Raw genomic sequence first — 14,955 nt, 5'->3', positions numbered from 1 at the left:
GGATATCTGCAGGATAATAGCTATATTTCAGCTGCAGAGTCGGAGCTCTCTTCAGACACGTCCGTGCATGGCCGCGGCTAGCTCCGCCCCCCAGCTGCCAATTTTTTGTGCAATTTATTTTATTTTTTTTACCTAGGTCTTATGGTACATTTGCTTTAAGACCCATAAAATTTCTGTGCCAGTATATTTGGAGACCCATAATTTTTTTTTCTCCTATTTTGGACCTTTTTGGAGGCATGTTCTTTGCATGAGGAGCAGTATCATTTTGGGATACAATGACATTTTGATCAAAACTCTAATTTTTTGTATTCCATTTTATGGTGTCCACATTGCAAGTGAAATAAAGTTAGGGTCTTTACAGAAATATCAAAACAAGAGTGTATTTTTCTAACTTTTCATACTTTTTTACATTGTATAAACCAGTTTTCCTTTTTTAAAATGTTTTTCTTTCCCCACAGTACTCCTATATTACGGTGTACTATGCCCTGTCAGGGATCTTGTTTTGTCCTGCCTCTGGCAATGCCTAATGGCTCTGCTAAGATGGCATTGTTAGGTCTGTAGTTGCAAACACACCAGCACAGTGATGGGTGCATGTAACCACCTAGCTGCTGCAATCACTATTGACTATGATCTACAGGATAGGTCATCACTGATCAGCTGTTTTTTGTATACACACAGTCTAAATACATTTATATATCATATTAACTAGAAGTTAGAAGGTGACTGATATGTAAAAACATCAGAACTCCCTATCATTCAAATCCACAGCTACACAGTGTTCTTGACATACATTATACTCTATAATAGATATATAAGCCAATTTGTTAATGGATTGCCTGGGTTCACCCCATACACAGGACGCAGCGGCATTGGCCATGAAGAGATGAAGAAGCGTAAAGCAGAGGAAAATCTTGAAAACTTTAGACGGAAGATCCAGATGAGACAACAAGCAGAGGAGCGCGCTGCTGATGACTTCAGGTAGTGGCCCTTTAAGTTGTCTATATATAAAGGTTTAATATGAAAGCGTATACTATATGAGTAAGGGCTATATGCTGAGTAAAAAGGCTTTTTGTATTTTACTTGTCCCTTGGTGGAGTGGCAGGATACATTTTTCCACTTCATTATGCTTCCTTTAACTTCTGATTATGTAAATGGCATATATTGTTTTTTATGCATAATCATTATCCCTTTTTTTGTGAATGAAGTCACATATGGGTTGTAAATTCCTTCAATTAAATAAAAAAAAAATTCAAGTCTTCCAGTTCTTATCAGCTGCTGTATGTCCAGCAGGAAGTGGTGTATTCTTTCCAGTCTGACACAGTATTCTTTGCTGCCACCTCTGTTTGTGACAGGAACTGTCAGAGATGGCAGCAAAGAGTACAGACTTGAAGGAGTATGCCACTTCCTGCAGAACATACAGTTCTGAAAGACTTTGGGGGAGATTTATCAAATTGGTGTAAAATAGAATTGTCTTAGTTTCCCCTAGCAACCAATCAGATTCCACTTTTTATTTTTCAAAGAATCTGTGAGGAATGAAAGGTGGAATTTGATTGGTTAGTATGATTGGTTAGTAGGGGAAACTAAGACAATTCTACTTTACACCAGTTTGATAAATCTCCCCCTTTATTTTTTCAAAAAGAAGTCATTTGCAATTCTGTATGACTGTTTAACACCAGTTAATTTAAAATAATTTTTCCCTCTGGAGTACCCATTTAAATTTTAAGTTGAAAATGTTTAAATGTTAAAAAAAGTGGGTGTACTTTTAGTACATTCTGGAAGTACATTTGAGCTGCAGAAGGAGCTGTGGCACTTGGTCTACAAGGCCAGATGTCAGCAGAAAGTTCTGTCAATTAAATACCTGGCTAATGAAGATTTTGAGCAATATAGCCATTATGCTAAATTTATGAAGAAAATAATTTGGCTCCTCTGCTCATTATGGAGTATTTACTGTGTACTGAGTAAGGCAGCGTTGCTGGTGCTATTAAAAATGAATTATAATTCCATGTTTATGTGGTGTATAGAGCTGGGGCAAGATGAAAAACTCTGGATTTATACACCCTGTGAAAGGCACAGAATTGGCTATAAAACCAGTTTGACTTTTGACAGTAAATGCATTGTTTATTTACCGAAATGTCCCTGTGGTAAATTGCGCGTATGTGAGACACCCAGACAATTCAAGGTGAGCCGCTCCGAACGCCAAGGTAATAAAGACTCCAAACACTGATCTTCCTATCTCCCGTAGCAACAATCTTTTCAGCCCCGTCCTCGGGATCAGTCAATGTGTCGTCCTGACATAGAAGACAAGGGATAAAAAACTAGGCACATTACACTTGTAGAAAATGCTGAGGTAACGGCAAAATAATTCTAAAGTGTTTTACTGCATTACTGCGGCCTTTTAACCCCCCAGCAAAGAAAATCAACAGCCCAGCTCTTTTGTTACGGCTTATCTGTGTCTTTGAGGGATTAAGTTACCAGGCTGATCATAAAAGTCTATCAATCATGTGTCCAGTAAATGTATTTGCACAGGCTTATGGAGAAGATAGCAGATAATATATTACACTAAGCACTATTTGGAAGGAATACTCTGTAAGACTGGAGTATACTTTCTTTAGAATTATCCAGAGTTTATACAGGCAGTTTATTGAACAAAAAAAATTTTTTTGTGTGATATATATATATATATATATATATATATATATATATATATATATATATATATATGAGGAGGAGGAGCTCCTGAATACATATGTGTTGATAATAATAAAAAGAAATGTATTATATATTGATCACCTCTCTTACCAAGGCCTTTCTCCCCCAATTTACTTATTTTGGGGCCGGTCTACTCTAGGAAGAGTACTGATTGTTTAAGACCAGTTTCACACGTAACGCTTATGTGGGTGGCGTCTCTCCCTCAACTAGTCATGGTTCCTGGGATGTAGTCGCGGCTCCAAGGTTGTAGTCACTCCCCTCTGCTCCTGGGGGAGACTGGGTTACAGCGTGGAGGGGAAGTGGATACAGCCCAGGAGCCGTGGCTGCATCCCGGGAACCATGACTATTTGAGGGAGAGATGCTGCCCACAGCACTGATTACAGTGCGGGGAGGAATAAAACTCTGTTTTTGGGGGGACAAAGACAACAGCAAACGATCAGCTTATATGATAGGGAATACTGCAAAATGCTTTATAGACAGAGGTGGCAGCAGAGAGCACTGCTTCAGACTGAAGAGAAAATACCACTTCCTGCAGGACATACAGCAGCTGAGTACTGGATTTTTTTTTAATAGTACAGTGGTGCCTTGGATTACGAGCATAATTCGTCCCAGGGCCGTGCTTGTAATCCAAATCCACTCTTAAACCAAGGCAAAACTTCCCATAAGAAATAATTGAAATGCAGATAATTGAAACTCTGTCCGAGGAGAAAGGGGTTACAGCTATGGAGAGATTACCTCCACAGTCCTGTCCTCTGATGTAAGCCCCAGCCTGAAGTGGATCTTCCATGATTTGAAAGGTGAGGGAGACTTCCTGGGTCAGAGTACAGAGCTGTAGACCACCCTGTGCAGACTATCCCTTCCCCCACTCTACCTCCCACCCAGTACAGGGAGCTCTTAAACCAAAGCAATGCTCTTCAACCAAGTCACAATTTTGAAAAACTGTGAGCACTTAAACCAAAATGCTCTTAATCCAAGTTACTCTTAAACCAAGGTACCACTGTAATTTACAAATCTGTATAACTTTCTGGTACCAGTTGATTAAAAAAAAAAATATATATATAATTTATTTATTTTAATAGTAGCCCAGAGGGGGGGGGGGGGGGAAGTCTCCTGAATATATTTAGTTCAACTCTATATCCAGTCGGTGTAGTATTCTATTTTTTTAGTGCTGCTCCTTATTCCCATAGAGAACAACATAATGTTTATCTCTATATATCCACATGGCCGTTGTATCTGTGGTAGATGATATCATTTCAGTGTATGTGTCAGTAATCTCCCCCCAATGTTCAGATCATTATTTTGCTTCATACCGAGTGAGTTTACAGTTTCTTACCTTAAATTCAAGGTTAAGGATGAGAAGTAAGAAGGAAGAGCAGAAGCTAGAAGGTGACCTTAGGAGAAGCCAGAGAGCATGCCTGCAGCTAGATGAGCAGAAGGTAAGCTAATGACTGCAGAAATGGCCATTGCTTTTCGGAAAATCCACATGATACCAACGTGCATGTGAGTTATTAGAGACGCATCACTGAACTGAAGCTCTTTTCCTCAATGATGCCAACTTTCAGTGACCTTGCTGCCTAAGAGGTCAGGGAATATATACAATTACCTGATAAGTAAAGTTATCCAAACTAGTATGTGTCTGATTGGGAAGCCGCTGTCAGAAAAATTAAAGCGCTTCTCTTAGGAGGCCTGTTAGTCTGCAATGTACCATCCTGGGGCAGAATCACTAAAGCTTAGACAATTTAAACTTAAACTAGACAGTCTAAGAATGCACCAAATCTATCATAGTGGCTTAGGCTGTTTTAAAAACCTCTGTAGACACTGCTGTCTATGTTATACACCTATATTATGTTATATACCAATATTATAGTCCCCAGCAGTGAGCAGTGTCTATGTGCTTTACTCTCTCCATGTCAGAGGAGGAGATTGCTGTTGCATAGTAGAGCAACTAGTATAGTAAAGTAAATGTCCACTTTGTTTAGATTGACAACATTAGGCTGAGCATTGCTGGGCCTTTGCATCCCAAGAGAAAGCCCCTATGGCTTTAAAGAGGTATTCCTATCTCAACTAATATAGTTACTCTCAAGGACTCGTCAAGTTAAAGATTTTTGCAAATACATTCATTTAGCAAACTTGCCTTCTCCCCATTATGGTTGATAACTAGTTGTCTAGATTACAGACCACCATTCTGCTCTAAAAACAGTGGTCGGGCTGGTTTAGATATATATATATATATATATATATATATATATATATATATATATATATATACACACACAAATATAACATATTTATATGTTTTATTCACTATGGGGGTCATGTATTAAAAGGCCTAAAAATGTCCCAGTTGCCCAGATGCTTGCAGGATTTATGTAGAGGCACAAAGATGTTAAACACAGCACACACAAAGACCATGTCCTCTCCGCCTCTCTGGTGTGAGTGGAGCAAAGGATCGAGATGGTAATAAAATATTGGTAAAACAAACGATTGCGGAAATGTTAATTCGCCTTTGAGCCCTCTGCACCACGTCTTAAATGCCCCTTTATCTCTATACATTTATCTTATAGCTATATATATATACCAGCCAGACCACTGCTTTTAGAGCAGAATGGTGGTCTCTACCCCAGACAATAAGTTGTCAACAACAAGGGGGGAAGAGTGGAATATCAGAAGGAGGCAAGTTTGCTAAATGAATGTATTTGCAAAAATCATTCACTTGACGAGTCCTACAAGAGTAACTCAAGAGTAGCTATATTAGTTAGAGCAGATCAATGGTCGGTAACCAAGACAATGAGCGTCAATGGGAGGGAAAGAGCAGCATCAGAAGAAGGCGACAAGTTTGCTAAAATGAATATATTTGCAAAAATATTTAACTTGAAGAGTCCTACCAGTATAACTATATTAGTTAAGGTGAGAATATCCTAATTCGTAATATCATAATTTGTATAATCATCTAAAGCTTGTATCTCAATGCTGGAGCGATGGATTGCAATAAGAGTTTTCCCTCCTGATTTAGGATAAGAAGCCATATTGTACACTGCATCGACTTGAGTCAGCAAAAAACTACTGTCAGATCTGCATTAAATTTGGAGACAAACCTGAAACTACTAATTTGTTCAGCATGGCCATGGCTTTTTCACACTTTTTATTTATGATGAATAGGTTTAGCAACCTTTTACATTATTATTATTTTTATTATTTACAGTCAGACTTCTAGTTTTAAGCATATGTATTGTTGTATGTGTTTTCATACACTTCACAGAATTTCTCCTTTTTTAGGGGATAGCCTGCCCACGAGAGGCCTGGTATTGGCCCCCCACTGATACACAGGATGATGACTCTGAAACAGAAGAAGATGAGGATGAAGTGAAAGAAGAGGAGTTAAGTGTAAGTTTCAGAGTATATTAACATATGGTGGGTGGTAAAGCTCGGCAGTGGTATGTAGTATATTTTATTTAGTTTTTTGTTCAGTTGTTTGTTTCTAGTATCAGTCAAAAGTTTCACTTCTTTTTTTTCTACATTGTAGATTCAGGCCCCATGCACACAGAGCAAGAGCGTCGGAATGCCGCCAGCCTCCGTGTCATAATAACACTCTTGCGCAAACGCTGCATCTCTCGGGGCTGAAGAATAAACATGTTCATTCTTCAGTGTGCAGAGAGGAGCCGCGCACGCCTCCCATAGAGTGTCATTATGACACGGAGGCTGGTGAAATTCTGCCGCTTTTGCTCTGTGTGCACGGGGCCTTATGGTATTGACGTAAAAACTGCAGAAGAACACATGTAATTATCTATTAACAAACAAGTGTGTTGACATTGTGTAACATGTAGATGGCACAGTCAGTTTTGTACACAGTATTTTCTTCTCACCGCTTCTTGTTCTCTTTAGACACTGGAAAAGTTACAGATTCTTACCAGTTATTTGAGAGGCCATCATCTGTACTGTATCTGGTGTGGCACCACATATCAAGGTACTGTTAGTCATGCTACATCATTGTCATTCAGCGCATAGCTTTATAAATAATATACATCTATACACCACAATCCCTCTGGTCTAGGTTCAGAGGTCTCAATTCAGTCACAATACCTAATCCCCCAGACCGAAGCCTGGGGAATAAAGCCCCCTTATGAATCCTGAGTAAAATGTAACTTTTATTAAGTATGAATTGAAACATTTAGGATAGAGAACTATACAACAACAAAACATGTTGCTCTAAATGTACTCAGATTAGGAACACTGAGGGCCATGTTTTTAAAGTTGTCTATCCTAATCCTTTTTCTTTATACTTAAAGGGGTTTTCCAATTAAAGTTTACTTGTCCCCCATCTATAGGTTTAAGGTTAACTTTTTCTATCTAGGCCTCGTTCAGTCAGACGTTGCAGTTTGGCCGTGTTTATGCTGCAGTTTCGCTGCAACTTTGGTGAACATTGATGCTATTTTACTACAGTTGCTCAACGCGTCATAAAATAGAACAAGTTTTCCCATTTTTATGCCAGAGATAGGGCAAAAACATGTAAAAATCTGAAAAGAAAATGCAGGAACACCCCTAATGGCCAACCATTGCAGCCCGAGACCGTGGCAATTATCGGGCACGGTCTGATCGCTGTGCCCGCTAATTAGGCACTTAGATGCAGCTCATGACAGCTGCATTTAAATGGCTGTTTTCCTGATGCCTGGTGATCTAGCACCCCGGACGCCCCCCCCCCCCGCGCGCGTGCAACGTGATCGCGGTGGAGCATTCCCTCCATCTGAGCCAGCCGGGGGTCTGCACTGACGTTGATCCCTGCTCAGCAATCTAGCCAAGAGCAATAGATCACAGATCTCATGGATCTCTGCAGTATATCTATACTGCATAGATATAGTATAGCCACATTGATCTCTCATTGAGAAGTCCCCCAGGGGGATTTATAGTTAGTGTGTAAAATAAAAATAAAAATTTATTAGTAAAAAATCCACTCCCCTAATAAGTTTAAATCACCCCCCTTTTCCCATTTTATAAAAAAAAAAACAACAACAAAAATCGCGGCGTGTATAATCACATACCTGATTATCACATTCCTGATCTCATAGGGTAAATGGCGTAGAAAAAAAATCCAAAATGCTAAATTGTGCATTTTTGGTTGCATCAAATACAGAAAAATTGTAATAAAAAGCGATCAAAAATTTGCATATACGCAAAAAAGGTACTGATAGAAAGTACAGGTCATGGCCTAAAAAATGATACCTCACATAGCCCCATAGACCAAAGGTTAAAAGTGTTATAAGGATGGGAATAGAGCAATTTAAAGGTACATTTTTTTTTTTTTAAAAGGTTTTACTTTTTTAAACGTCACCAAATAAAATAAAAGTTACACAAGTTACATATCTTTGTAATCGTACTAACTTGAGGAACATGTACAACAAGTCAATTGTACCCTAGGGCAAACGACGTAAACACAACATCCCCCCCAATTAAAAAAAAAAATGTGTTTTATTTTCAATGTTACCACACATCTTCAGGTTTCGCAGTGTACGTTATGCAAGTCTGTCACTGCAAAGTACAATTAGTTTCGCAAAAAAATAAAGGCTCATGTGGGTGTCTAGGTGTCAAAATGCGAGTGCTATGGCTTTTTAAGCACAAGGAGGGAAAAAAAGCGCAAAAATGGAAATTTGCTCGGTCCTTATGTATATTAATAGTATCAATAGATTTTATACTTTTGTATGTAAATAAGATTATATGCTTTCCTGATTGTGGTGTCGATTTGTTTTACACAGATGAAGAAGACATTGAGTCCAATTGTCCTGGGGACACGTCAGAAGACCATGACTGAGACTCGATGATAACTGACTGAAAATTCTGTGGATTAGAGACACTAATCAGGGACACAAAGGGCACTGAAACCCTGATTTACATTGACCTCCATTAACATTAATGGATTTCAGCTTCTATCACTGTGGTTAACAAATGATTCAAGATCTCTTAAGTTGTGTCTCCTTTTTATTTTTTAATCCTTGGTGTCAAAAGATTATGGTACTGAGGAAGAGAGCATCCCATCTACTATTTACCTAGACATTTATCTGTTAGCTCTTTGTATACAGTTTTTATATGTATATTTATTAAAAAGCTGTCATTCTAGATTTAGTATTTTATGATTCTGATATGATAAAGAGCAGATCTTATTAGATCTGAAGCGTAGATCTTCCCTCAATTAGAGTATTAAAAGAAAATTAACTTTTTTTTTGTAATTAAAAACGACAATAGAAAAGACTTTTATGTTTACCCGTAAGCAATCATTTTTTGCCTCTTTCAGCATGTTTGTATTTTGTTGGTCAGCAAGTCTCTATTTTTTTTCCTTGTAAGTACAGTTGCATGGAGATTTAACAGTTTTGAAACTCACAGCACACAAAATGGTCTACCTAATCAAGGCTCCCTAAGGCTCCCCCCCCATCCCCTTTCTATCCCCTCTTCTTTCTCTCTTCTCTCTTTCTCCAGGATGTATTGTTTTGCAGGTCTGCCTTTTCTCCTCTCCATGCTCGCTCATCCCCCTTGGCCCCTCCCCCCTACATAGAGCATAATGGACACAGAAATCCTGCTTCTTCTGAAGTGAGAGGGAGAGGTAGGAAAACTGCTTTTTGAGTACAGAAGTAAACTTTTTTGCTTAATAAAACCTATTACAGAGTTTCCTAAAATTACTTGTACAATTAATATTCATTGATTTCTGAAAAGTGACATTTAAATGACAGTTACACTTCAAACGCATGTCCTTATTGGATTAGCTGATGTGACATTTGCTGACATTGGCATAAGAGCCCTGGAATGAAGTTGTGCTGACATGCTTACCTTCGACTACATTTCTTGATCAGCTATAATGATCCTACATTATGCTCCTTTACCTCTGATAGTGATAACTATCCGTATGTGGTTGCAGCGGTTTCATGTTGTTACGTTTTTCGGATGTGGATGTTCTGCCACATCTATCTGTATATCTGGTATTACTGTTGTATACAATGTACCAATACCAATAAAAATTGACTATACGTAATGAATGATGATGCCAGGAATTCCGAGATCCGTGCATGGACCGTATCTATGGAATGTGTACCTTTTACCTTTACCTAGTAGTCTTTTTAAAAATACATACGATGTTAAGGGTACCAACCTGAGAATGGTTCTGCCAAGCAGCTCTTCATACTGATTTCTACATATATGGTCTGCTTGGTCGGAAGAAGCTAATCATGTCAGCTGATGCTATTGTTTTAATGTTTTGACATTTAAAATCCATCTTTTGTAAATATGACCAATTAACAGCTGTACATTAGGGTGTATTCACACAATCAGGTTTTTAATTGCATCTTTTTAAGCCAAAGCCAGGAACAGATTATAAATGGAGGACAGTTCATAAAGGAAAGATGGATATTTTCTCTAACAAATATAACCTGCTGCTAGCTTCCAAGTGCGCATTGGGTGCTGAGGATAAAGGTATATCTCTCACCTTCATCCTCTGCGACATCCTCGTGCTGTTAGTTACAAGCCACCCACTGGAAGTGGCTGCTACTGCCCCTCCTGGCACCGATCCAGCCGTAGCCCTGACCCCTACACGGCAATCCGCCCCCTCCATTGATAATCATTGGGTGGGATACGGCCTTCTGGCCTGCCATGATTATCAATGGAGGGGGCAAGATCAATGCTCGGAGGGGTGATAACCGCGCCACCAGTGCTCCTAACAGCTTACCGGGCACAACAAACAGCACAGGAACGGTGCTAAGGATGAAGGTAAGAGACCTACCCTCACTGCCCTGTGCCCACTAGGGAGCTGTGCAGGTAACATTTGTCCCTTTTAGTTCCCCTTTAAAACGTTGAAATACATATAAAATTCAATTCTCAATAGATGGATTAAAGTTACTGTAAGGCCCCATTCACACATCCATATCAGTTTTTACTGTCAGGAAATCCTGATCAGAAGGCCTCAAAAGGCTTTAGGCTGACAGTAATCAGTTTTTACGTTCAGGAAACCATCAGGAATGTCTTCAGGATTTCCTGAGCTCTCATGGGGCATCCGTTCAGGAAATCCTGATTAAAATAGAACAGATTCTATCATTTCCTGACGTATTTTCCTGAAGGGTGTCAGTGCTCAATACAACCCTATAGTTCAGGAAATCCAGACAGGAATTACTGATAAGGAAAACGGACAGTGTGAAGGAGGCCTAAGGCACAAGCAAAATTCCTTTGTTTTTGTATCACAATGACTTGTGAATGCCGTTTGTATTCTGGCCTTTTATAAGCCCTAACACTTCCATTATTCTAAGACAAGCTTTAAGTAACAAATTGCAACATTATTTTATGAAAAAGAGCATACCTCTTCTATTTCTCCCTGCAATACTTTGTCTTAATGTATGCTTATTAACAGGTCAGCCATTAGCAGTTCATTATAGCTCCGACTTTAAAGGTTAATAATGGCTGGCAAATGCCACCCTCCTTAGGAGAGATTAAATAGTAACTCTGTAATGATGAGGTGATTTAACAATATTTTATTATTCATTATTCCTCTAATACAAGTGTAGTACAGCCAATTAATAGCCCGGATGTTGGCGATCTGCCAGTGTTTTACTTGCTTCATCTGGGCTTATTTAATCTTTTTATAACTAAGAATGGCCTTCTACTAAAGAAAAAGCAATATATCCAGGTTATAAAATCTACACACTGCAAAACACAATCAATGGAATCCACCTACTTCTAGGAACTGGATGATTCACCATTTACTTGCACAAAACCTTATGGGGAGTTTATCATCTGTGGCATTTATTCTTTACTCCACTTTTATAGCTTGCACTTTCTTGCCAACTTCAACTTCGCACTTTTGTGTCTTGTCTTTTAATGCCATCCGAATGAACTTGTGCAAAAAGACGCACGTTATAAATGTCTAAAAACTCAAACCAAACCCCCTTTTTATAAAGCCAAAACATATACAGTGGTGCCTTGGATTACGAGCATAATTCATTCCAGGACCGTGCTTGTAATCCAAATCCACTCTAAGCCAAAGCAAATTTGTTCCATACCCCAAAAATAATGATTTATTATTCTGAATAACATGTAAAACAGATGAAACAAAGATTCAGAAACAGCAGAATATGTGATATAAGTTACTGTACAGTAATGGAGAGGATGGGAAACACAAAGGCCGACGGAGACTGCAGGGAGCATGAAGCAATGAGCAGGACAGATGTGGGCACATAAATGCAGCACTCTCTGTCCGGGGAGAGAGGGGTTACAGCTATGAAGAGATTACCTTCACATCCTGTCACCTGAAGTAAGCCCCAGCCTGAAGTGGATCTGCTATGATTTGGAAGGTGAGGGTACAGGGCTGTAGACCACACTATGCAGACCTTGCCCCTCCTCCACTCACCCTCCCACCCAGTACAGGGAGCTCTTGCACCAAAGCAATGCTCTTACACCAACTCACAATTTTGAAAAACTGTGAGCCCTTAAACCAAATCGCTCTTAAACCAAAACGCTCTTAAACCAAGGTATCACTGTATACTAAAGCCATGCCTTTTTGTTGGATAAGGAGCAAAAGCATTTAAAACACAGAAAAACAGCAAATGTTTGCACAAAATGAGGGTTTTCTGTGACTTTTCTATACCTGGCATTCTCATACCTTGATAAATTAGAAGGTGCACTACAGGCTATAATTTGGATGAGCAAACTTAAAGGGGTTGTCGGGCGGTTGGCCTGTTATTAAATTCACTATGGGTGTGTTTACACAGAAAGATTGTCTGACAGATTATCTGCCAAAGATTTGAAGCCAAAGCCAGGAATGGATTTGAAAAGAGAAATCTCAGGCTTTCCTCTGTTCTCTGATCTCTGTTTATAGTCTGATCCTGTCTTTGGCTTCAAATCTTTGGCAGATAAACTGTCAGATAATCTTTCTGTGTAAATTGACCCTATGATGGTCAGTGATTGGCTGAGCGGGCTGTCACTGCAGGGATGAATTCTTCTGGGAAGTGGAGGCTCTGCAGTCCACAGGGGACACCAGTGACACTAGAGCAGGACACAGGGAGCGCGGACAGGTAAGGATAACTGGGGAGATTTATCAAGATGTACCCTTTTCCGTGGTGTATACCAGCCGTATCCCCTGCACACCTTCTCTTGCGCTAGACTTATGATTTATGCCGCAGGTGTAAATCATGATGCAAATCTACACCTGCTAGACTTGTCCCACAATGCCTGCGCCATGCGCAGGGCTGGCCTGCTTTACAAAGAGGTGTACACATCTTAGTAAATGCGGCTGGGAAAAAGGAGGAAGGGCTTTATTTAAGACTTGATAAATGTCCACCAACATATTTTCTTTTACATGGAAGGGCAGCAGTATATAAAAAAAGGCTGACCGCCAGACAATCAGCAGAACGGCAGGAAATCCTAGAATTATATTTGAAGTTAAAATGTTATATTATAGCTAGAGATTAGTGGACTTACAGTACATTCGGCCAAAGTCAAACCTGATTGCTCGGCCGTTGAATCTGGCTGGCTGGGAAAGATGGATGAATCCCTAGGTCTGCTTGAAAAACATGGATATAGCCCTAGGAGATCTATAACTGTATTCATGTTTCCAGTAGAACTGGGAGAAGTGCACAGTTACACGCTTCACTCCCTAGCCCACTGTGAGCTCTGTTAAGCTGCAGGGATGGTCTTTTGCAGTGAAACAGAAAAGGCAAGGAGAGAGGAAGTAAAGCTGTCAGCCGAGATTTTAGGACATGTTAAAAGTTACAGTACTCAGTATTATACAGGCGCCAATGACAGGCAGAATTTTTGCATAAAGTACACTGCGAAACCAGGAAAAAATTCAATGTGTGGTGAAATTGAAAAAAAAAAAAAAAAAAAAAAAAAACGCATTTCTTTTTTTTGGGAGGGTATTTGTTTTTTTACGCCATTGACCCTGGGGTAAAACTGATATGTTATGCATGTTCCTTAAGTCATTACGATTAAAACGATATATAACATGTATAACTTTTATATTTTGTGATTGCTTGTAAAAAATTCAAACCATTGTTAAAAAAATATATGTTCCTTAAAATCGCTCCATTCCCAGGCTTATAGCGCTTTTATCCTTTGGTCTATGGGGCTGTGCCAGGTGTCCTTTTTTGCGCCATGATCTTTACTTTCTATCAGTACCTTGATTGCGCATATGCGATTTTTGATCACTTTTTATTACATTTTTTCTGGATTTGATGCGACCAAAAATGCGCAATTTTGCACTTTGGAATTTTTTTTACGCTTATGCCGTTTACCGTGCGAGATCCGGAATGTGATAAATTAATATTTTGGGCGATTACGCACGCGACAAAACCAAACATGTTTATTTATTTGTTTATTTATTTATATTTATAAAATGGGAAAAGGGGGGTGATTTGGACTTTTATTAGGGGAGGGGATTTTTTATTAATAAAAAAACATTTTTATGGTGCGTTCACACCTACAGGATCTGCAGCTGATTTTCTGCAGCAGATTTCAGTTAAATAACTGAACACAGCATCAGATTTGATGCTGTGTTCAGTTATTTAACTGAAATCTGCTGCAGAAAATCAGCTGCAGATCCTGTAGGTGTGAACGCACCCTTACTTTTATTTTTACATTAACTAGAAGCCCCCCTGGGGGACTTGTATATACACAGCACTGATCTCTAATAAAGATCAATGCTGTGTATATACACAGCAAAGATCGATCAGATCGGTGATAGAATGCTGTGGCCAATCTATTGCTGAGCCGGAATCAGCGTCATTGCGACGCTGAGGCCCGGCACGGGCAGAAGAACGGATCTCCCCCCCCCCCCCCCCCCCCCCCCCCGTGATGCGACCCACTAGACACCAGGGATGTTGTGTATAAAGCCCTTCAAAGCAGCTGTCAGGTTTGACATCTGCGTTGAAGTGCTTAATTAGCCTGTGCGGCAACGAGACCCGCGCTGGCTAATAGAGGCACTGACCCCCCCAAACCGCTTGTACCTTAGCTGCTAGCTGCTGTTAATCCAAGATCTGTCCTAGGGTCCATTTGGCAAGTAATGCAGTCATTGTCCTAAAAAACAACTTTTAAACTTGCAGGGTGGGGGCCCAGATTGTGTATGCATTAGGCTGGCACAACCTCTTTGTCCCTCCTCCCCAGCCTCCTCATCATTAGGAATGCTCCAGGCAGATTGTCTCCTATTCCACACCTGTGTCAGCCCGGCACATGGGCTGGATTGTTAAGATACCTGTGCAATGTTCAGACAGGAGAAAATGTTCC

General features: G+C 39.7%; 1 protein-coding gene across 1 annotated transcript in view; it reads left to right on the top strand.

Moving 5' to 3' along the window:
• The window catches only part of GPATCH11 (G-patch domain containing 11), a 47,597-nt gene extending 37,869 nt beyond the window's left edge, over positions 1 to 9,728 (top strand). Inside the window, exons 4-8 of the mRNA XM_069954454.1 lie at positions 858 to 978; positions 4,055 to 4,145; positions 5,986 to 6,093; positions 6,592 to 6,673; positions 8,457 to 9,728. Coding sequence (XP_069810555.1) covers positions 858 to 978; positions 4,055 to 4,145; positions 5,986 to 6,093; positions 6,592 to 6,673; positions 8,457 to 8,512 — 458 coding nt within the window. The 3' untranslated portion in view covers positions 8,513 to 9,728. The remainder of the gene's footprint in view (positions 1 to 857; positions 979 to 4,054; positions 4,146 to 5,985; positions 6,094 to 6,591; positions 6,674 to 8,456) is intronic.
• Positions 9,729 to 14,955: the final 5,227 nt, after the last annotated feature.

The sequence above is a fragment of the Dendropsophus ebraccatus genome, chromosome 15, assembly GCF_027789765.1.
Source record: "Dendropsophus ebraccatus isolate aDenEbr1 chromosome 15, aDenEbr1.pat, whole genome shotgun sequence".
NCBI classification, from domain to species: domain Eukaryota; kingdom Metazoa; phylum Chordata; class Amphibia; order Anura; family Hylidae; genus Dendropsophus; species Dendropsophus ebraccatus.
Note: the sequence above shows the minus strand (reverse complement) of the source record. Positions and strands in the feature narration are given on the sequence as shown.